We start from the raw sequence: 23367 nt of genomic DNA on the forward strand, positions 1-23367 counted from the left end.
GCAGCCCCGGGGGTGGCGGGACCGGAGAGGACCCCTTCCTCGCCGTGCGCGCCCCTCCACGCGCCCCGCCCCGCTGGCGCGGCTGCTCGGGGGCAGCGGCGGTGACGCGYCCGGCCTTGCCGGGCAGGCTGCGCTGCACGAGACGAGCATCGTTTTACCTGTGCCACAAAGGTCCCGGCCTTTTTCTCTGTGCAGTAGAGAGACCGCATTACTTTGGAATTTGTCTTTATAGATTTGGGGATTATTTTCATACTCAGTTTTATACCCACGGTGAAGAAAAGATGCATAAACTTCTCCAAGACGTTGCAGGAGTGCACAGTGTTCACCTGTCACAAACAAATGCACAAGGGGTTAGATTAGTCTGTTCTCAAATTCTCARGATAAAACTGAAATTCCTTAGGGAGGAAATAAAAAATACTGCAAAGTACTACAGTATTACCAAATGGGACTAGTGAGGATTAGAGTTACTTGTTAATTTAGACTTGGTAGGAAACTTGAATGGTATATTCAGAGTGGCAGGAGTGTTCAGGTACATCAGCAAAGACTATCTTCTCCTTTTTATGTTTACAGTGCTTTATGTTATTTTACATTTAACATGTTTCTCTATTACCAGGTGCAAGGTTGGGGTAAAACTGCTCCATTTGCCTCCTTTCAGCTGCAAAAACAAGCCAAGAAATCAAAGGCAAATGAAACCATCAACAACTGCCTGTTTTGCTCAGACATGTTGCAATCTATTGACAACAGCTTAAGCCAAGAAGTCAAGACTAGAAGAAATCAGTCAAAATATGATGGCAAGTTAAGTGTAGATGCAATAGTTGAATCAACTTCAGAAAAGGAAGAGATTTCAACCTGTTCTAGTAAGTCTAACTGTTATCCTACAGCAGACGGCATTAAAACAGAAATATATCACAGCAAGTTACACTCTACTCAAACATCCCAAGGTGAAAAGAAGAGCGTGCCAATAAAGGAATACTGTATGTGGAACCCAGAAGATGTGAAGAATACAGAAGCTTTGAGGTGTAAAGAGATGAAACCCCAGGGGCTTAATATGCTCAATCCAAATGGCTCTGGATCTTTGACTTCAAAGTCTTTACTACTATTTCCACCTGTGAAAGATGCCACTCCCAATGGTACTTCAGACACTGCTTGGAAGAATAAGACCATTATCTCTCAGAAAATGCTCAATGGTACTTCAGTTGAGATTGCTTCCTATAATCAGGATGCTAAAGCTGCAGAACAGAAGGGTAAAAAAGGAACTGATGTCACCAATGATCAAGCAAAGAAAAAAATAGAACTTCACAAACCATCATCATTTGTGCCAASCCACACGGAAGTCTCAATCCTGCAAGAAGATCCTGAGCAGTCACACTGGCATTGTGCTCTTGCAGCAAACAAAAATATTGCAACCATTTCTAATCATACGGCTTTGAAAAAGAACGCTCATCCTGCCTGTAAGCAGCTTCCACATACAGAAGGAATACAACACACAAAACATTATGATATCCAAAGCTCTTTAACCAACAATGTCAGGAACAGATATGTTGAGGTCAAGCAAGAGAAAGAAGAAAAAATACAGGAGGTCGCACCACTTTCTGGACTATTACCTTCCTTAATGGCCAGCCGTGTTGCGAGAACTACACTGCCATCTAGACTGACCTAACATTTTTATGTTGTAGTTTCGTGCCTTTTGTTTGCTTGCTTGCTGTACAGTGAAGGAAAAAAAAAAAAAGATTTCCTCGTGAGCAATCTGGAGATATGTAGCTTCTGTAGATGCTATTAATAGCATTATAAGCTGCTGAATGCCAATTACTTTCATGTAGGTTTAGTTTCTTCTTGGTCATTAGATAGCCCATTAGAGCCTTAAATAGATTATTCTGGGGATGAACTGCAACCTCTTCGTTCAGTTGCAGTCTGAATAACTAGTGTAGTCTAGCATGGTATTTAGGTATTTGATCCCACTAAGCACTGGAGCAATGCCTAACTTTAAGAACATTCTTAAATCCATGCCTACTCAACAAGGTATTTAAGAATATTCTTACCTTAAGCAGTGTCTAAATCCTATTGAACTTCACATGCTTTTGCATACATTCTTTGCTATTTTTGTACCTGAAAGAGAAATAACCTGGAAAGCAAACAGTAGTGGGACTGGAAGTTATTTACAATTATTTGTTCTCACTAGTTTTAAATAGACTTATTTTCTAATCCTGGTAATGTTTTATTTGGTTGTTTCTGCTTAATAGGCATGTAGACCTTGTTTCATCTCATAGCAAATAGTGGGATTTCTAGATCAAATTCTGTTTTGTTTTTGTGTTAAACATAACAGCTATTATTTGATCTACAAATCAAAGTAAAGTAACAGTCTTTCCATACACAGATAACTGCAATTTGGATGTAACAGCTTCTACACACGGACAACAAAGAGCATGCTCCTTAGCATTCAGGACTCACTGCAACTTACCCTTTCCCTCTTCTGATGCCCTGATGGAAATTTGGAAGTAATAGGGAAAGATAATACCAGTCCAAGACTCCCAATAGCGTAACGTTTTTACTTTAAACAAGAGCTTTAGATTCAGGAATTCATTGTCTTTTCAGATTTAATTCTTTATTAATAAACATATGCATAAAAGTAAAGTTTTCAGCATTTTTCTGGCATCAGTTTATTAACCATTTATTCATCTTCAGGTATCTGTATGTCAGAGTTAAAGAACAATCACCTTCTGGAGGCATAGTGTAAGTTTTTTTAAAAAAGTTGTTACTTCRAATGGCTGATTATATGTTTATTCCTTTAAAAAAAAGAGGAGGATGATAGGGCTTCATCTCTTCTCCCACTACTGGAGTGCAGTGACCTCTAGAGAAGCATGTAGGAGCTGTGTAAAAGTGTTAAATAATGGTTCCAGTAGTTTGCATTGTGTCTTAATACAAATTTTACCGAAAATTGCTTAGGATATCTGGAAGTCTTCTGGAATACTTAAATTATGTTGCAAGTCTTCTCTGCACATACTGTGGCATATCAGCTTGAGGAGCAGAATCTTGCACTGGWGGTTAGACCAGGGCTACCATTTTTCTGGTGGTAAATTCTATTTTTCTAGATACAGTATCTCTGTATTGGAGAGAAGAGTGCCACTTACTGCACAGCTAACAAAATAAACACCGATGACAGAAAAAGCTCACAAGTGCTCTTAAAACTACCGTCTTTCATCTGTATTTCTTCGCTTTTCCTGAAGAACAAAAGTTGAGTGTTTCAGTGTGAAATTAGATTTTTTTTGTATCTGTCCGTTACTCTGTTCCAAGTCAAGAGAGAGAATGCACAATTCTAAATTCTAAACTTTGTCCAAACATATAATGAGATTATCCCACAAAAGGGAAACAGAACATCACTTGATTCACACCTTGACAGTGTAGTGGAACATTGTTCCTCAATGCTCTTTGTCAGTGATTTGTTTTTTCCCAGTGTTTTTATCCAGCTAGTAGCAACACCCTTTTCCCCAGTGACATCCTCTAATATGCAATTTTCTTCCCTTCTTTATTCCTTTCCTTCTACCTCACTCTTCCCCCTGTCCTTGTCCACCCTGTGCTTTGGATATAAGATACATACTCCACAAGAGAAGGATCCTTCACAAATAGCCCCAGAATAAGTATCCAGGTGCGTATGTACTTATTTCCAGTCTCCAGTCCTCTAGGTAGAAAATTTAGATGTAGATGTGCCCATGAGATCGGCAACAATTTCTATAGCCTGGAAGGAGGAAAGGTGGTGTCTTCCATTCAAACAACTGAAAATATTGCTGCTTCAGTGTGAAAACTGAAAATGAACTGCTTTATCACCTAAAAGCAAGCAAAGCCAAACACGTTCATTATAGTAGTTACAAGTTGCAGCCATTGCAGACAGACAGTATATTCTTTAAGACTACAGGAAAAAAAATCGGAATTCACAGGGAAAACCATAAACTTTATTTCCATCTTTTTCAGTGTTTTATACCAGATAAATCTTTTTCCTACATTTTTTTTTAATTTGTCAAATCTGTTTTCATTAGAAGGAAGACGAGGTTTTCTACAAACTAATACAAGATGATATTTCCAAGTCATATTTCTAGATTATTGCTACAAGACCTGTGAAATAGGACTCTTCAGTGTAATTTCATGAGCATGTGTGAAAATGGCTRTAAATTGCAAATTTTTAACTTCTCCAAAGAGCTGAAAAATATTCACAGAGGATATGGAAAAAAAAATCATTTTAACTCTTTTGGTCAGATAAGGAATGTGAAAATCTATGCTGAGATCATTAATGCACTTGCTTAGGGTATAAGTGATTTTTTTTTACTGTTGGAAAAATCTACTAATACTTAACATAGACCAATTAAACTTTGTATTTCAGGTAAAAAAAATGCGGACAGAGATGCTCCTTTAATCTGCTGTCAGGACAAAATAAGTCCAAAAAATACTGCAGACAAAATTGTTACTTAAATACCTATATAAACATGGTTCCAGCAGCTCATGGAGACTTGGCCCCATCAACCAAGTTTACAAGAGATCAATTAAAAACTAATTGCAAGATAGTTTCCAGCAATTCTGCAAGAAATAGTGTTTCTGTTGTGCTCCCTTGACAAACGGCTTTAAAGAAGAAAAGGATAAGGGCAAATTACATTCTGCTTACAGTTCATGCGACAAAAGTAAGAATTTTCCAAGAAAGGGGTACAATAAAAGGCAACCTGAAAAGCTGACATCTAAAGGCCTAGAATATAAAGACTGAATTCACCACACTTCAGTCATCATAATCCTAATGAAGATATGTGACCTTGAAGACATTGGTTCTACCACAGGAAATAAGAGCTGCTTGTTTATATTTAGATTCTTCTTTTGAGAATGAAGGCAATAAATTTAAATGCTACAGCAGCTAAAAATGCTTCCTGTATTCCAGGTGCCAGAACAAAGCAAGCAAAAAGGGAATTGTTGACAACACTGTAATAATATAGTGATGGAACACCCAAAACTTAGATCAACACCCTCCTTTTCCCCTTTGTTTTAGGTCCAAACTTCCAGAGGACTCATTCCTCAGGACTCACTGTCACTGGCAGCAAATCCCCGAGCCAGACAGAAAATCTGCCTCATCTTTAATTCCATTGCTTTGATAGACAATCTGCTTGCCAGCATGCAATTTCTTTAAGAGAAGGAAATGCAGTATCTACACACAAACCAGTCAGAAATGGTTTCATTGCCAACAGAAGTAACAGTCAATTATTAGAAACTCTCAAAAAGGTAGTTAAAAAAATACACAAGGCTTTGCTGATGTTTAAACAGCCATTATCTTCCTCAGGAATCAAGATTCAAAATTTCTGTCTTGCCTTTTAGACTGTCTAGCCACTTCTGAAAGTTTCATGAGGCCAGTCTGTCAGACTTTTGTTCACAGCCTGAATAGACTCAACTCAAATAATTCAAAGGCTGAAAAAACTCTGCCTCATCTAAGCAGAATGTCATTCCTGTAACAGGAATAGGATTATTTCATTTCTGTAAGGATAGTCAGTATATTATGCATATGACTCTTTGAAAGATGGGTTTAAATGCTCTGAGCAGGAACTTAGTTTCTAGATACTTGAACCTCTYTGGAAATATCTTCCATGCTTCACTGCCGCTATGGCTGAATGCTGCCTTATGCAAATACCCAGAGCGCTGCAAGACCAAACCCAGTCTGCATCAGGGAACGTCATCTTGAATGCTGCCATTGCAACGGTACAGGAGAACTTCCTGYCACTGAGCATCTCCTCATCCACCTACTCCGAATTGATATGGAAGTTGATAAGATACCAGGGTAAGAGTAGAAATCAGCATTCTATATCCTCCGGGTAACAGAAAATGATGGGATTAAGCACRAGGACTGCATAGGATAGAAGGGGACAAAGTATCGTCCATGCCTCAAATCAGCCTAGTCCASCTTTGTTTATATTCACAGTGATAAAAAATATTCTCTCAGTTATACAGAGTACGTTGCAAAAAAATATGAACTATTAGATAGGATTGTAATTTTTTAGTGGGATACTTTGAAAACTAATCAGCATAGTGCAGTTGAACTTCYACCTGATGCTACTTACAGCTAGGCCTAGAGATCTTGCAAGTTAAGGGAGGGATGGGAGGGATAGTAAGGTAGAAAAGAATGCAAAGCAGTCATGAGTCCTGAGGGTCTACTGCAGAGGAAAGGCATCTGTTAGGAAACGGAAACTCCAGAGGTATCCATTTTGCATAAAAGGTGATTAAAGTTTTCATTAGGAAAGCCTCGTCTCTTTATGCACGCACTGCTGAATGCTGTGGGATGGAGTCTCACAAGCGCAGCCAGCCTGGATGCTGCTAGTCAAAAGAATCCGGCCTTATCTGCATACGGGCTGTTCAGTACCTAAGCCTACGCGCAGGTTCACTAAAAACGGAGAACCTCCCTAGTGGAGGTTTATTTTAAGTTTATGAAATGTAGCATCTTGTTAAATCTGATTCTATTTGTGTTCTAACTTTAAACTTCCTATAACTCATTGACAAGTAGGACTATGTTGGAAAACAGTGTTTTGTAGTCTCTAGAGATCAAGAACTGACTGACTTTTAAATACATCTCTAGATTACAAAAATTCTACTAATTCCAAAGATAGTTAGCTTTCAGAAGATAAGATGTTAAGGAGTGACAGACAGCACTTGTTAACAGACACTGTTTACCCTACCCATGCCTCTTTAAGCAGGAGAGTGATCACAGACATTATACAACAGAAGACAAAAATAGATTGAAGTTGACTTTATTCCAAAATATGTATAWTTTACAAGAGTAAAGAAGTGCTTCACTGGTGAACAAAATGGTTAAACACTTGTGAATAACTTACTAGTAAATTCATGTAACATTTCAGTTTCCAATACAGGGAAATATGAAATAGTATTTTGGCACAGGGTTTTCTTTGCATGCGTTATCCTTAAAAGTTTCACAATTATTAAGACAACATTCCTTCTTTGGGATTGTCACTTGTAAAATAGATATAAGAAATGAACATTTGCTTTTTTCTGTTCATTGCAAGTTTATTGGCTTAAATAGCAAGAATCAAACATGAACATCCTTTGGAAACTAAATTCCTCCGTTAGATGAAAATCTCAACAGTGATGAGAAGAAAAACATTCTAAGGACAGTTCTCAGCCTTACTGAGATTGGCTCACACAAGCTTTGGGAAAGACTCACCCATGAGACTTATTACTCATCCATTCCAAATAATTAAAAGTTTAAATCAGATCACAATCCGGTGTTCAATTCTGTAAGCTGAAAAATATGGCTATCTTTTGTATCCAGCTTTATTTTATGAGATGCATTTGTAAATACTGTGTATATAGAAGTATGGTCAAGTTAGCTCTGCATGCAGGTGCTTGAAGCATGCATGTAAAGCATTACTCATGGTGAAATGGGAGCTGCACAGTTTACATCATCACAGGTCATCTATTATATTCTATTACTGGTTATGTTGGAGATGCTGCTAAAAAGCCAGTATATGAAAAAGAATCAGAAGTAAAGGACTTCTGTTGTTTAACTGAAGATCAGCAGCTCCTTCAAGAACTTCTACTACTTCAAGACTCTTCAATTACATTTTTAGTGATGTGGAAGAGTCACATACACTAAGACAAACCTAACATCAACCCGACTGCAAGGCAATACAGAGTTGAATGATGCAGGGCTCCTTGATTCTGTTCATTGCATAGCAATGGCATTTTGAACAATAAAATTCAGTCATGCTCTAAGCAGCAAATCCTTCAAGCACGCACACTTCGATTCAAATCAACTTAAAAAAAAAAACAAACAAAAAACAGAAGTTGCAAGTTTGCACAATGAATTGGAAAAGCAGCTTACTACCATTAAACAACCCTATCTTCATAGTGTTCACACAATATTATAAATCGAAGCCTGTTTACAGTAGATCTATTCTATTAAGAACACAGGCATAGCAGCACCTTATAACAAACATGAATGAAAAAGCTGCAAGGCCCACAATGTTAGCAATGTTTTGGTGTCAACATATTTGGAACAGTGAATTGTACATTAAGATCATGTTTTAAAAAACATGTCAAAACCAGATTAAAGCAAATGAATCTTTACACCTTAATGATAAAGGCAAATAAAAGTTTGGTTCACCTCTGAGTTGTCATTTCAATAACAAATATTCTTTTGCAAGTTGAGCACCTTGTATCAATTCAGTACGTAATTATGTTAGTCTTATCATCTACTTATCCAGTGTTTGAAAGATTATTAAAAAAAATACTTAGATCTGAATCATGCCAACACATACAGCTTTTTACCTAGTCCTACCAAAATCAATTCACATCTGACCCTAACATATGAGCATGTGTTAGCAGGGTAAGGACTGAAAACAGCGGAAGGCAGTAATCTTTGTTCAGGGAAGTTGGTTCTGTCGCCTCTACGCTCTCAAGGTACGTAGGGGGTAGCAGGGAAATTTACCCTTCTCTTTTCAACGTAAAAAAATGACTGAGAGCGTGCCTAGGAATAGAATTGTGGTAAGGAGCACTAGTTAAGTACGTTGCTAAGTTACGGAYGCTGATTGAACTGTTTAAAATCAGAAGAGGTCTCACGGGGCTTGTTTTACAGTTGTTTAACTTATATACGCTTCAGAAGAGAGAATTTTCTAGACACGACTTTGCATAGCTAAGAACATACAGAGTTAATRAACTAACTTTAAACTACTGATATCTCTTAGGCTGGCATGAAGAGTTGAGGGAGAGGATTACCTCCCTACCGCAGCAAGAAGTATTTACAAGCATATTAGCATAAGTAGATGCAAATATAAGTAGAAACATATATCCAGTTAGACAAATTCTTAGCATGAAGTGACAAACATGGAAGGCAACAAGACAGACCTCTCATTTTTCAGTTGTTCTGTGCTCGTGTTCTCATAAACTGTGGAAGGAATGTGTCCCAGATTTGATTTTTTTTTTTTATATATACACCTTGAGAACAGAACACGTTTACCTTCTATAAACTATCAGCATTCTCTCAAAAGCCCAAAGTTTCAAATCAATCTACTCAATTTTGCATACACACACATGTGCAAATTGCCAGTGGAGGCTCACATCTGCCACTGCACTACTCTACCAAACAGGCATCATTCATTTTTCCAGAAGGCCAAATTGAAGATTTAAATGTACAACTTAAATGTGTACGTAACTGCATTATTCTTAAACATCACAGAAATCTATTAGAGAGTATCTGCGACTCTCCTGTTTATCTTCATCTGCCCAGAGAACCGTGCGAGACGGAGGCCGTGCTCAGTTCGACCCTGCCTCGAGCAAGCGGGCTCCGCCAGACGGCACAGCTAGCAAACCGACCTTTCCCGAGCAACGCCGCGCAGGACGCCGCGCGCTCAGCCTCTCCGGGCCCGCGAGGAGGAAAGCTTTTGCTGAAAACCAAATGATCCACAAGTCCAGTGAAGTCGTTGACAACAGTCTTATCTATTGAAGTAACTTGTTAACAGCCCTTACAKGCATTTTCCATTTTTCCCTGTAGTACCAGGCTATCTTTCCCAGGGACAAACCGCTGAACTTGGTGAAGTGGCAGGTTGATACATATTAGTAAATCTTGGACTAACTTCAAATAATGAAGAAAAGCTCAAATGAGCCTACAAAACTATGGACTAATTTAATCTCAGAGCAGTATTACACAAGCATAAGAGATCCAACAATCACAGCGTAACTTAGAATTAAGTAGGAAGTGCAAAGAGTTAGGGCAAGTAATAGTAGTCAGTGCTTCTAAATAAAAATTTGTGCTAAGAGGCTATGGAGAATCTGATGTAATATTTTCTCTATCTTAGTTCAAATGGCAGTTGAGGATAGAGTACTCATATAAAACAGAGTTAGCAAAATAACAAGTCACTATTAACTCATATTATTATGAGACAGYGCCTTGAAAATCAAATCAGAGACAAATTGCAGAAAAATCAAAGATAAATATAATCCTACTACTGGTAAGAAATAGTTCTGGCTAAAGTTAACTCCATAAAACAAAGGACAAAACAGAAAACTAGCTATTGTAAAGAACCACCCATTTAATTTTGAGGAATTACGAGTATTTAGCAACAATACTTCTGATCAAGTTTCATTATGTTGACTCTGGAATTCAACAGAACTATGAACAGTCTGATTGCAGTCTGCATTTAAAAAAATATTTAATAAATCCTAAATGAGGACATGTGCTAGCAGTCTAGAATCCAAAGTGTTTTCTAATATATGTTTATTATTTTTGACTTTTATAAACAATTCATAGGGAATCAAATTTGTGAAAAATAAATTAATCTTGGTCAAAATGAGCGAATTCCATAGGGCAACACAGGTATGCTTAACTGCGTTAATGCTGCTGCATTTTCATTAAATAATTTCATGCTGTAGTACTGTGTTAATCTAATTAAATTTAGCTGAGGGAGGGGAATGGTATTTTTGTATTCTAATAGAATGCAGAAAGCTCATAAACACTTTTAATTACGAAACAGAATAAATGAGTAATGATCACATTGTAAGATTTGTGTCCATACAAACCTTACATTTTTTCTACTGGTCAAGGATGTTAAGAGCTTTGGCTTACATGCAAAAAACAAGGTGACTCCCATTCTGACTTGTAAACTTGTTTCAAAGTTTTTGAAATGCTAGCTTGCATCTCGGATGGCTATGGCTAGAATTTGAAACCGTCTGGAATTCTGCTCCTCGTYGGTTAAGATTCCTTCTCTTTCAGAAAGACTCTGGCTTCCAAATTCAGAGGTAACGAAGAATTTCTCACTTCTGCTTCCTACAGCCGTGGAAAGCACAGTTCTCCCCAGCTGCCAATTTCCTTTAAAGCAATAATCTAAGAATCAGACTTATATATAACTGCTTCCTTGTCAGTGCAGGCAACCTGTGCATTGAAAAATGCAGGCGCCTGTGCACGAAGAAGTGTTCTCTTGTATTCCAGCCAGGGAAGAGAGGAGGAGAAAAACACTTTTAAACCCAAAGTTGCAACATTACCAGAAAAATACTGCAATAGAATGAATTACCCTAATTCTGTCATTTATCATATTTCTCAATTTGGAAGTAGGTAGGCAAATATGAATCAGTCATATCTTCAGAAAAAAATGGCATTAAAAACAACATTTACATTAAGAAATATGGGGTAGAGTGGGACAACATTTCTCAAAATCACTATACTCCTGAGGGAACCACAAGGTTCCTCTGTGCAGTTTCTTTAACTGAAGACTGTGGAAGTCTTCAAGCTCTCCCCTAGAAATGTTGAAAAACAGGATATAAGCTTCTGGGCTAATTTACAGAGATGATTTCAAGCATAAGTCGAGATTCTTACCATATGAGYGTGTTGATTTAACTATGACAATTCAAAGAGTGGTAGGAAGAGACAAAGAAGTCGAAAACTATCGCTCACTTCGAACAAGAGCAGCTCACTACATTGGGTGAGTAACCTAACTCCCCTATCCTTGAACACAGGATATGAAGCAAAGCACAGAGCACAGCAAGTCTTCAAAAACTAAGGCTTGGACAGACATTACAGATGAGCTGCCTACTATGTAGGTAGCCAATACCTCTCCCCTTACACTAGGGGAGTAAAGTCTATTATAGGCCCAGGAGCTTGACACCAAGTTGCTCTTGACATTTAAGGTAACGGAAACTAGAACTTGGTCAAGACAAAACCCGAGGCCTCCATTTTTCTGCTATTATAGTAAAAGATAAAAAGCAGTTAAGGCCAAATTCCAGCTTACATTCACAGCAGGCTTTTTTCATGCAATTGCATCTACCACAAGCTTGGTACAAAGCGTAAGATGAACATGAAAAAAAATCCATGAGGTCACATATATTTCTCTTCAACAGATCAGTCTGTTTAAATTTGATTATATTCAGAAAACTCTCCAAAAAGCTGCTGGCACTGAGGGCTGCAGATCAGTGTGCAAAAGCAGGACACACTCTTCCAAAGGGGCTTCTGCGAGCTGGTCTCTCAGCTTTCTTTTACAGGTTCCAATTGGACTTCCTGCTTCCAAAAACAACACCAAGGACAAGAGTCCAGGTGAGGATGCATGCTAGAGAACTTAACTTCCCACTTCTAAAGATTTTTCTTAAGGTAGTTGTAGCATAAACCATTATAAGATTTCTCAAGATACATATCTTGATAGAGCTAGGGGTATTCCAGTAAAACCAAGTTATTCCAGACTTTCAGGCAYACACATTTTAATATTAGTGTCTTATAGTCACAAATGATTAAGCAAATCCCTCCTGAAGACCAAAAATATTTTACCACACAAGTTAAAAGGACAGCATGCTAATTTTCCCTATAATTGTGTATTCCAAGTTTTTTTCCTACCCTTCAAAGGAGCATCAGTGTCACTTCAGAAAAAAAAAACCCTCAAACTGTTGCTTTCTACACATTTTTAATAATAAATATATTCAAGAGTCTACATAATAAAGCTAAAGATGTATTTTGCTGAAGAGTGCAGTAAGTGGTATACATGGCAASAAATAGATACTTCTGAAGATCTACAACTGAATGAACAGTATCAGCTCTAGTCTGTTGGATGGGTGCTTGGAAAACACCAACTTACACAGGAGTAAGAGCTGTGAAGGCATAGAATAAAAGAATCCGGTACGGCTTACATTGGCATATCCACACCAAATTTAAAACACAAGCTACTGAAAAAAGTAAACAAAAGTAGCTTACACACAGAGGAACTCTCCTCATAACTTCAGGGAAGCATCTGATTTGGACTGGCCAGGTTTTGGTCCAGGACTCTGCAACCCTATGTGTATGCCAGAAATAAATATGGGAAAACTTCAAAAGTTTTTCAGCTTAAATGAAAGCAGTATCATCTTTGTAAAGAAATTTGAGCAGAAAACATAGGCACCACAGAAGTTTTTAAGGTTCAAATGTACGTTAACAAGTTACAAAACAAAAGAAAATTCCACACACATTTAAGCCCATGTAGTTTATGTTGAAGTTACATATTCAGTAGAGTACCTTCAGCACGAAAAGCCTCTTAGGCCAACTGTGCATGACAACTACATTCAACAACGCAAAGTGGATAACTTGGTCGATCCATCTCTCCTACCCCAATAACTTAATTTCACACCACAGGAAACAGTTCTGTTACACAGTGCTCAGTGGCTGGACTTGTCAGAGCTCTGAARCAAGGAGCACAGTTCTGCACAGGTCTGTGTTTCTACAGAGCTGAACTGGGACTCCATTGTATTCCAGGCTAAGTCAGCCAGAAGAAAGTCATCCATTGCTGTCTGTGTCTCATTGCTGGTCAGGAATAAATTTCCAAAGTTCTCAAAGCAACTATCCATAGTCTGCGTTTCAGCACTATTCAACCGGACTTTGCTTTCCATGTTCTGGCTAGGTATATTTTTAATGGCAGGATACACTTCCGTCTGGGTTTCTGTATCAGATGAGTCAGTGCTCATGGAAAAACTAGACTGCTTCAGAATACTGCCTAAAGGCAGRTGGGTATTACTGTCTAAAAAGAAATTCAAGTCTGTCTGTGTCTGCGTATCAAACATCTCCAAACCTAAGAAGTTAGAATTTCCTCTGCAGCTATACGATTGCGTGGCACTGTCTGAAAATAAGAAATCAGTCTGAGTTTCGATGTCCAGAGACTCCAAAACAGGCTCAGAGTTTAGGGTACCAAGCTCACTCTCTTCAGTTTGAGTTTGGATATTGGATGCTGAAAAGAACTCTTCAATATCAAAATCTATTCCTGTGCTCTGTGATGGGCCAGATGGCAGATGTGTGTCGGCATTAGAACTAGCATCAGACAAAAGGCCACGATTATCCAGTGTCTGGCCAGACATATTTCCTGAAAAGATGTTTTCCAGATCACTTAGTAAGTCCATTGTCTGGGTTTGATTATCCATTGTATTTTGAGGTGGAAGTATATTAGTCTGTGTATTGAAGCTGATAAGGGATTCCGACTTCACGGAATCCTGATTCAGGCTCTTGCAATTACTCCTTTGCAGCAAGGTTTCATCTATATTTCCAGTCATTAAATTACTCTCTGGAAGTCCAATCTGAGTGGAAACACTGTATGACGAATGCACATTGTCAAAGATGTCACCGCACATTACAGCCTGGTCCATTTGCACTCYTCCATCCAGAGAGTTCTGTGTTCGGTTGGTTTGAGTCTCTCTAGAAATACCACACGTTGGAAAACAACCCTGACTAAAAGCATCAGTCTGAGCAGCTATGGATGAAGTCAGTTTAGAAGCAGGCAGCAGTGTCTGTGTTTGTACACTGATGGGTAATGACACCTGTGAACTGAATGACAAATCTGTCTGAGAGCAGGCGGATACAGAGGAATCGGGAGTCCAGGCTGCAGTTGGTACAAAGTTCTGTGAAATATAAGATAAGTCAGTCTGTACATTTATGGAAGAAATTTTATTCTTGTGGCAAACATTCCCCAGCTCTTGTCCTGTATTAGCTGATGTTACCTTATCCAAGTTAACTTGAACACCAGTACTTACTGGTTCATTATCACCAGAATTTGTCACTTTTGAAACAGGCATAGTGTCTTTAAATACAAGTGTTTCTGCCTCCAGTGCTGGAATCAGAATTCCTACAGATTGAGGCAATAAATGAACAGTACTCATAACTGACCCTTGATTATCAACAGCCACTACAACAGGTTTGACAGAAGAGTCTGTTGCAGATACAAATATGGGCAAGTGAGCAAGCTGCATCACTGGAAGTTTAACCAAAGCCACTTTGGGCTTTGGTAAAAGCATCTTCGGCGTACATTTTGGCTGCATTTGCTTAGCAAAGTTAGAACTGCCGGAGCCTTCAAAAGGGGCTACYAATTTCACTTCGGATGAGTCCAGTTCCTGAGTGCCAGGACTATCGTTGTGTGTATTGATGAATGCTTCATTTGCTTTCTCTGCCAACTGCTGATTATGTACGGTGGTTTCCATTTTCCTTTTTTTACTAGGAGGATCCCTGCGAACATGAGATCAATAATTTATATGTCTCTTCAAGCACAAAACATCTGYCTTCTATTCTTTCAAGTCATTGTATTGGAAATAGGAATCCAAGCCATAAACGAGGTTGAAAATGAGAAGACCACTAATTCTGATTAAAATATGGGATCTATTCCTCACTCTTCTTTAAAAAAAAGGGGGGGGGGAAGCTTACCTATTTTACAGAGAGCTATGTTCTAAAGGGGGGTTAAGCTTTAGAGTTTTTTTTCTCCTTTATACATTAAATGTCTTCAAATCAGAGCACTTAGTTCATTTTGATGCTAACTAGACTATAGAAGAAAATAAACTGAACTGTATTTCACACCACAGCTACCAGCTGTGAATATTTTCAGATTATCTCTACTTTCAGGAAACAACAAAAACCTAGTATTTATACCAGTATTTATACTAGCAGTATTTATAATCCAAACTAGTATTTACACCATCTAGTGCAATGTCATCAGTAACTATCTTGCTGGCAGTTCTTCCTGCTTTATATGTGGGAAAYCTGATCTTACTGATTAGGCAATTAATCATCATCACCTTCAACAAAACAGAAACTGCTAAAAGCAACAGAACAAAGAAACTGAGAACARTTCTAAAGCTAAAAGTGTGAGCCAATCTCCAATTTAATTAACAGAAAGGGGACAAATAGGCAGTACCTAGGAGACAGAGGACTGGGGGATGAATACAAACAGCATTACTTTACTGCTTCACTTTTACCTGTGTTCTGCAGGAATTTCATGGCCAGTTCTGTAAATATGAGACAGTAATGCTGTTCTGCTGGCATAAGGGCACCCACAAGTACACTGGAAAGTCTTGCCACAGTCCTCTATATGCCGTTTCAAGTACCATTCTGTACCATAGGAGTTACTACATTTATCACATTTGTGCTTCTTTTCAGCATGCATCTTCATAAAGTGCTAGAATACACAATGAAAAGTAAACATCAGTCTGTAGCTGAGTTAAAGAAAACTTTAKGGGAGACACTGATATTTAACATATAAAATATTGCAAATGTTGGTGAAGAATAGAATCAGAAATGACAACCTTTTGCTAATCTCCCGAGAAATAAGTTGTGAGCTTAAGGAGCTTAAAATTTGAAAATTTTCTTGTGCTGCATGCATCTCAAGATACATACCTTCAAGTTAACAAAATATAAGATTGAAAAGATTCATTGTCTAAGTACAGGAAAAAAGTTGGAGTATAAGAACTAGTAAGTTTTTATTTGTACAAATATTTGTCTATACATAAGATTCATAATGCATTCAGCTCTGCAAGCAGAGAGAATGGATCTGCTAGGAGGCTCCTGATCATAGTAGCTACATACCAGTAGCTTCCACCACTTTAAAATACAGATAAATGTTTAAGTGCAACATAATCTCATAGGAGGTTTCTCCTAATCCTATAGGAGGTTCCTTACTGACATTAATAAAGCTAAAGATGAATCTCGTGGAAGAATGCAGTAAGTGGTATACATGGCAACAAACAGATACTTCCAAAGATCTACTTTATAGAGTGAACTCAGAGAGCTGAGTGAATAGTATCAAATCAAACAAGTCAATTTGACAGCAAAGGTCAGAATTTTTCTGTATAATTTCTGGCACCAAGCGCTAGTCACCCACAGTCTCCACGGGTGATCACAGATGATCAACACCTAAAGAACAGGTTTTTACTCAGGAAGAAAAAGTTTTACATGCTTTCCTAAACAAGTAACTTGTAAACAAGTGCATTCTTAGACTAAAGCAGAGAAAAACCCTTACCTCTTCCTCACTTGAAAAATTGCCTAAAAGCATCAGCTACATCTTAAACCCTTATTGGTTGCTACTGTGATTTTTCTTTTCCTTTTTGATCTTTTTCAAGCTTACTGATTCGGGGAGAAGGGCCGTCTATCTCAGCAGAACATACCAGTGTCTGTTTGAGCAAAAGGTTCAGATCCTCCAGTGTCAACATGCAAACATGCAAATTCACCAACCACACGCCCACGTGGAGCTTCTGCATATACTTCCGCAATTTCTGGATAGATGCTGGGGGGCTTTTCTCATATCTGAATGCRAAAGTGCACACTCTCTGAAGTAGAGAAAGTCAGGACTAAATCAGGAAAAGAGGAATACCTGTTTTACAAGAGAAAATTGGGAAAATGGTCTGTTTGGTCCTCTAGGGCAGCCTTCAATAGGACAGCAGTAGAATTTCTGTGAAGTTTTCAAACCCTTCCTCATTGGTGCATTAAGTTTTCCATCCTGAAAAAGTACAATTTGACAAAAATTCTACAGGTTTGTGTATTAAAGACAACATTCAGAATACATTATCAACTTTGGCTCAATTAGTTTACAGACCTCAAGTTAAAAGCACTTTCCTAAGTGATRTGAAAGTTCAAATGGTGTTTCACCTGTTTAGATGCTATTTCGCTCAGCGTTRCCAAGCCAAATCACAAGCCCAGAGTAATGTCACCATACTAATTATTTCTACCAAGACACTCTTGGCCCTAAGCGCATTATACGTGCCTTTTGTGTTTTTTGAGCCAATAAGCTTACTCCACAGATACTAAAATATACTGTCAATACAAAACAATTTTACTTGTTAGTAGAGCAGTCTACTTGCAGCATACTGCATAATGCAACTCTTCTCTGTCACTGGAATTGTCAGCACTATTTCAGGTTTATATGTAATAAAATGAAGAACGCAGAGCACTTTCTGCCACTTAGTTTAGAGCATATATCAAAGTTCACTTAAGTCTATGAAACTAACAACTGTTTACTAATTCTGAACCTCTAAACATTGAGTGACTTATATTCCTGCGCTCTCCATACAATCTACTTCAGTGGCCTTATGGCATGTGCACAATAAAAGACAGCAACGTCACTCGTTCACAGAGGGCCTCAAAAAATAATATGAGGATACATTAATATGATTGCTCTACAATCTAAAACTGATTCCTGCTGAGGACACCACCATGGAAACTAGGCAAAACACATCCCTCTAGACATTTTATCTGAAGTCTTTTTGTCTCAGTCAAAACATCAGTCACCTGTTCTAAGTAAAAAATTTAAAAAGTAAACTATTAGCAAAAGGAAAATCCAATGCTCAGTGTAGCTGCAAGTCTTTTTACAGTTTCCGAAGCTCGACTCGGAGGCCAACCAAGTCCTCAGCGCCAGGTACAACAGCCTCCGTTGTCATCTCTGAGATCAATATTCAGGTAAGAATCACTGCAGCATGCCCTGTTTGGGCTTCACACCTGATTTCCTTAGTTAAGAAATCATTGGTATAATATCAGCATTTCACTACTGACTCTGCTTACTGTCAGTGTCATCTTGCTACTTTCTTTGGGCAAATCTCCAGCTACTTCATATTTACACAGGTTAGACTATACATGAAAAATTCACAAAATGCAATAATCATCCTACGCGAAGCAAACAAAAGAGTATGTACAACAGCTGCTGTGACGCRGCTTAGATCTGTTCTTCCCACCTAGCTACAGCAGGCCATAACCTAAAATAAACTTTGCTCAGACATACTTTTATCTTGCTTTTGGAGTATTCTTTTTTTTGCACTTCAGGAATATCACAAACTGGATTAGTGAGACACTTCAAAGATTTTGTTTTCTCTCAAGCTATCTTTCAACTTAACACATTCCATGCAAAATATAACATTCCCTTCAAGCAATGTTTCAGTTCTATTTCCAGATACTCAGCCTTGCTATGTTACATGATACTTAACAAGTCCAGAGTCTCTTGACAAAGTCAGTCAGCTTCCATTTTGCCAATAAATAAATAAATAAATAAGTAAATAAATAAAAAGGAGTAATTCTTCAGACAGGGAGTTTTCATATGAGACTAACTTTCCTCTGCCCTTCCAACCATCCTTCTGCACAAGCAGCAGACTTCCCCACAGACAAGCCATTCATAAGTGGATCTGTTTTATTTCCCTTGTGATTGTGGATTCAATGCCTCAATTTAGATAGCATTAACCTAACTGTCTCAAATTAACTTTAAAACAGCGTGCCATTGTTGCTAAAGAACATTGAGTAGTTGCTGTGATTATTTTTGCACCTTAGAGAGCCACTGCCCAGAAGAGAACGTGACTCAAAAATCTAGTTGTTCCAGTCCTGTCACCCCCCAAACCAATTTTTTAACCTCAAATTTACCCCCAAATACTTTGATCAGATACCAAACTGGAAGATACCAAAACTTCTTTCTTCAAAAAGAAAGATTTGCCTTTAATTAAAAATTAGGTTGGGTATCCTGCATTGCTGCTGACTAAATTTTTTGATTTCATCTGCAATTAGCCTTACTTATGAATAAGAAAGTCGTGTAAAGTAAGCATGTAAAATTTATCATCATAACCCATCAGATGACAATGTGATCAGAAATATGTTCAGGCACTTAACAGGTAAAGCACAGCCAAATTTTTCAAAACTACCTGAATGCTGAATTTCTACCAATTGTCAAGATGCCTGATAACAGGTTTCTATAAGGGCATCCAAAGATCTTAATAAATCACACTTCAATTTCTGTAATAGTTCAGTAAAAGAACTAGGCTATAAAATAATGCCAAGTTTTTAAAGGCTTTATAAAAACAAGTAAGAAGCTTTTACAACAGATGAAGTGTAGATTTTGAGGCATAGATCTCAACAGATTTGTTGATACAAGTTGAAAGATACTCTATGCATCCATGTAACCTTTACCAGGCACTAATCTCTCTCTCTCTCTCTCTTTTTTTTTTTTTTTTTTTTAAACTAACTAACTTTAAAGTCCTCATGGCTCTAAATGGTTAATCTTACATCTTCACAGAAATTTGGCTGGCCAGTCATACTTCAGACATTTTTAACAAGTCTTCACCTTCTGATTTTACTTCCCATGTTTACACAATACCCACCTGCAGGATTATTGGTAGATATTTGTTCAATTAACCTAGTACAATGCAGACACTTCTATTACAAAGAATACTGACATTCAAACAGGCTTGTGTCATCAACATGGAAAAGAGAAAGTAATAATCCTTGTTACTGATTTAGTCAAGGTGAACTTAGTGAAGTGTTGCCTCCCTGCAACAGAGAGATTTACTCCAAAGGATTAATTTCAAATATGGTTACAGTATACAGYAGCCAACTATTTAAAATATTTTTTTGTGAGAAGATTATGCTTTTCTTTAGTAAGTAACAGAGAGAGAAGCGCAGTTATTCTTATCGCCAAAAATACTGAGCTTGTGTAAACCTCCTGTTTGGGTAACAGGCCTGGAGAGGGCAGCTTTCACTTCCAGGCCGCCACTGAGTACAGTCTCCCTGGTATCACAGAAACCCACAAAACCCTCTCCTTTAAAAATGAGGCTAGATCAATTCACGTAAAGTAGACAGACATCTTCCCCTCTGCCTCATGAAATACTATTTGCAAAAGACTTAAGTATTCAAGAAGTTTTCAAACCTAATACTTTCATCATCAGTTTATATCCACTATTCCTGTTTTACAATGACTTAATTAAGCTGAGGAGCCAGAAGACAAACATTTATCTATCAACACTTGATCATATCATTTTTGCTAGGCCAAATGAATTCTTAGAGTCTCCCTTTGGCAGCCACTTGCCGTCCTCATCACCCTTAGCAGTCCTTTTCGACATCTCCTCTAGGTTTATTCTAGCTTCTTTGATTCAGATTCCTACTTTACAGCAGTGGCAGAGCACGTCCTTCTGACGTATTTTAGGATTATCTTTCTCACAGCAGCATCACCCTAAAGGCTTATATACGTATGACCAAACAGCACGTGCAAATGTTTTCTATTTAAGTTTCTCCTGTTACAAGCTAAGACTGATCAATTTGAAATTTCTGTCAGCAGCTCACAAGGGCATAGCCTTATATTTTTTACTGCTGCACTTAACCTGGATTTTTTTTGAGGGTCATCCTACTTCCCTATACAAGTATCCTCTTCTCCTTTTCTGCAGTGACAATGCCTGTTTTTGGTATCAAAACATCCTACCGGTACTGCGCTTGTTAATTCCAGGAATAAGATTTATYTTCATGTACCTAGCACTATGATCTTAAAAAAAGTAAGATTACCTTTACGAAAAGCCTACACTCAAAAATGTGCTCACTAAACCCCAGCTTTCCCCCACCCCACGGGCTGCATTTTCCCATCAGGACTACYGTAAAGAGGGCTCGTTTCCAAAACGGCGTAACAGCATCCACCTAGGTTTTCGGCTCACAGACACTTTTAAAAATCTAACGAAAAAGCCCAGCGTAACTACAACACTCCGTATTTTAATTATGACGGGTTACCACCCGCTAAGAGAAGAAAACGCAACACGTTCGTACAGCACTTCAGAAACAAGGCCGGAGCTTCGCCCCGCAGAAGCACAAACAGCGAGCAAACAGAGCAACAGAAGTAAAGCCCCCCGAAACGTGACGCTGCCCTCGCTTCCGCAGCGCTGGGGCAAACCCGGCCGTTCCCCGCGCGCAGCTGCGGGGGGCCCCCCGCGCGCCCGCTTCGCTCGCGCCCCCACACCCGGGGCGGCGGCGGCGGCGGGGGGCCGTTACCGCCTCCCGGGGCGGCCCCGGCCCGGCGGCGCTACCTGGAGGCGGTGGGCCTTGCTGAGGTGCATGTTGAGGGCCGGGCTGTTGGGCAGGACCTTGCCGCAGCCCGGCACGGTGCACAGGATGTTGGTCCTCACTTGGGACAGCTCCGTCACCGAGGGCCGCACGAGCTCGCGCGGCGGCGGCAGGTCCCCCGCGGGCGGCGCCGCCGCCGCCGGGGGCCTCCCGGGCCCCCCGCCACGCCGCCCCGCCACCGCCGCCATGTTGCTGTCAGCTGCGCGGCTCCCACTTCCGGGTGGGCGGCCCGGGCGCCTCATGAATAGTCATCGCCGCTGATGAATATTCATGAGGAGCGCGCGGGCCCCGCCCCCTCCCCTCCTCTCCCCTCCCCGCGGGCCCGAGGAGGGTTCTTCCGAGCGGCGGTAGCACACGGCGCGCCGCAGACCTAGAAACGCCCCGAAACCAGAGCGCTCCGGGCTTACAGAGAAAGGGAGCTCAGCACGCGGCTAAAAATCATGCGATTTCGCCAGCTTTCATCGCTCTTTCCGTGGGCCTAACCATGGAGACTCTCTCCAAACAGCTTTTTGGAGGTTTATTTCTCGCGTTTTTAAGGAATCAACGACACAGAARGCAGGTGTATTTCCCCTTTAGAGCTTTCCAAATAAAGAAAAGCAGAGCAAGATGTTACCTACACAGAGGCCACTCTTGGGGCGCAAACATTACGGGCTTGGTGGCTTGCCACACGTCTTCCAGCACTGTGCTAGGGCCTTGCGTTCGCTGTAGAACCTCTAGTTCTCGCTCACGTATCCTGTCTACAAGGATTCTGCTTCCTGTAACCAATAAATACATGTCTGTTTGTCTGGAAGTCCTCTGCCTGTTACATAATAGCCAGTTGGGAAATACATACTTGAAAAATAAAGGAAATTGACTTCTCTTCCATTAAAAGGAGGGGAGAGGGGCTACCTTTTCTGAAACAGAGGCAGAAAGAGGCAGTAGGCGAGGTACTCGCGATGTTTAAGAGCATCTTGAAGCTTAACCTTTCTATTATAAATAATTTAAACACCTGAGATCATAATGACTTGTGTACAGCATTAGGAGACAGAAGTTGCACAGACTGAAATGCATACTGAAATCTTAATGGGTCTAACTCCTAGAGAGGTATATGAGGATATAAGTGAGTAAGAGTCATTAAGAGCCAACTCTTAATTGCATGTAGACTTAGTACCATACAAAATCTAAAATCATTTCAAAATCCTAACATTAAGTATTCTGGTCAAACATTAGCATTTAAATTGCATAGACAGAAGTGCTAAAAACATACCACTGTCAGATAGCTGTAAACTAACTTCTCTTTTATGTAGTGTAGTGTTGCTGAAAAATAACCAAAAAACAACAAAATCTGTATACGTTAAGTCATTTTTCACTTAGTCAAGCCAAACAAAGTTTATGAGAGGACTTAATTTACAAATTTATTCAAGGTTTTAAAAACAGTCCCATATAACCTGTCAAAATACGTACATTGTGTAATAAAGTTTTTGAAAGACTGTCTTTGCATATCGATGTATCTAAAGAAATCTTACACAAAGTAAGCCTGTCTAGGTAAAAGAATTAAAAATAGAAAGTACAATGTAACTGAATCTTCAAACCAAATCCATCTCTTAATTAAAAATGATACAGAAAGTTACATAAAGTGTCTACTTAATTATTACCTCTAAAGAACTCCACTGCAGAGCTAATGTTTGTATTAGTGAACATTGCCATCTTGATTCTGCACTCTTTCTGTCCASAAGTTAAATGAAGTAGTAATGTGCCAGGATTGCAGAAGGATGAAATCTTTAATGAAGTACACA

General features: G+C 39.1%; 2 protein-coding genes across 5 annotated transcripts; one reads left to right on the plus strand and one right to left on the minus strand.

The window, feature by feature from the left end:
- Positions 1-15: 15 nt before the first annotated feature.
- Positions 16-6112, plus strand: CUNH16orf46 (chromosome unknown C16orf46 homolog). 2 transcript variants are annotated; one of them, XR_014896017.1, is made up of 3 exons: positions 16-171; positions 614-3643; positions 4373-6112. XR_014896017.1 is itself a non-coding variant. In XM_085306426.1 (2 exons), the coding sequence occupies exon 2, from the start codon at positions 722-724 to the stop codon at positions 1658-1660; it is 939 nt and encodes a 312-aa protein (XP_085162552.1). In that variant the 5' UTR covers positions 16-171; positions 614-721; the 3' UTR covers positions 1661-4042. The 2 variants fall into 2 exon arrangements, 1 of the variants encoding a protein (XP_085162552.1); XM_085306426.1 differs by lacking the exon at positions 4373-6112 and having other exon boundaries at positions 614-4042.
- A 639-nt stretch (positions 6113-6751) lies between these two features.
- On the minus strand, positions 6752-23308 carry ATMIN (ATM interactor). Of its 3 annotated transcripts, XM_085306422.1 has the most exons (6): positions 23227-23308; positions 22839-22888; positions 22210-22347; positions 17109-17234; positions 15718-15917; positions 6752-14974 (listed from the first exon to the last, which is right to left on the minus strand). In XM_085306422.1, exons 4-6 carry the CDS (start codon positions 17211-17213, stop codon positions 13144-13146), a joined length of 2136 nt encoding a protein of 711 aa, XP_085162548.1. In that variant the 5' UTR covers positions 17214-17234; positions 22210-22347; positions 22839-22888; positions 23227-23308; the 3' UTR covers positions 6752-13143. The 3 variants fall into 3 exon arrangements, with proteins under 3 accessions (XP_085162548.1, XP_085162546.1, XP_085162549.1); XM_085306420.1 differs by lacking the exons at positions 22210-22347; positions 22839-22888; positions 23227-23308 and adding an exon at positions 21556-21780; XM_085306423.1 differs by lacking the exons at positions 17109-17234; positions 22210-22347; positions 22839-22888; positions 23227-23308 and adding an exon at positions 21556-21671.
- Positions 23309-23367: the final 59 nt, after the last annotated feature.

This window comes from Rhea americana, unplaced genomic scaffold (assembly GCF_003343005.1).
Source record: "Rhea americana isolate MKP2758 unplaced genomic scaffold, rheAme1 scaffold_24, whole genome shotgun sequence".
Classification (NCBI taxonomy): domain Eukaryota; kingdom Metazoa; phylum Chordata; class Aves; order Rheiformes; family Rheidae; genus Rhea; species Rhea americana.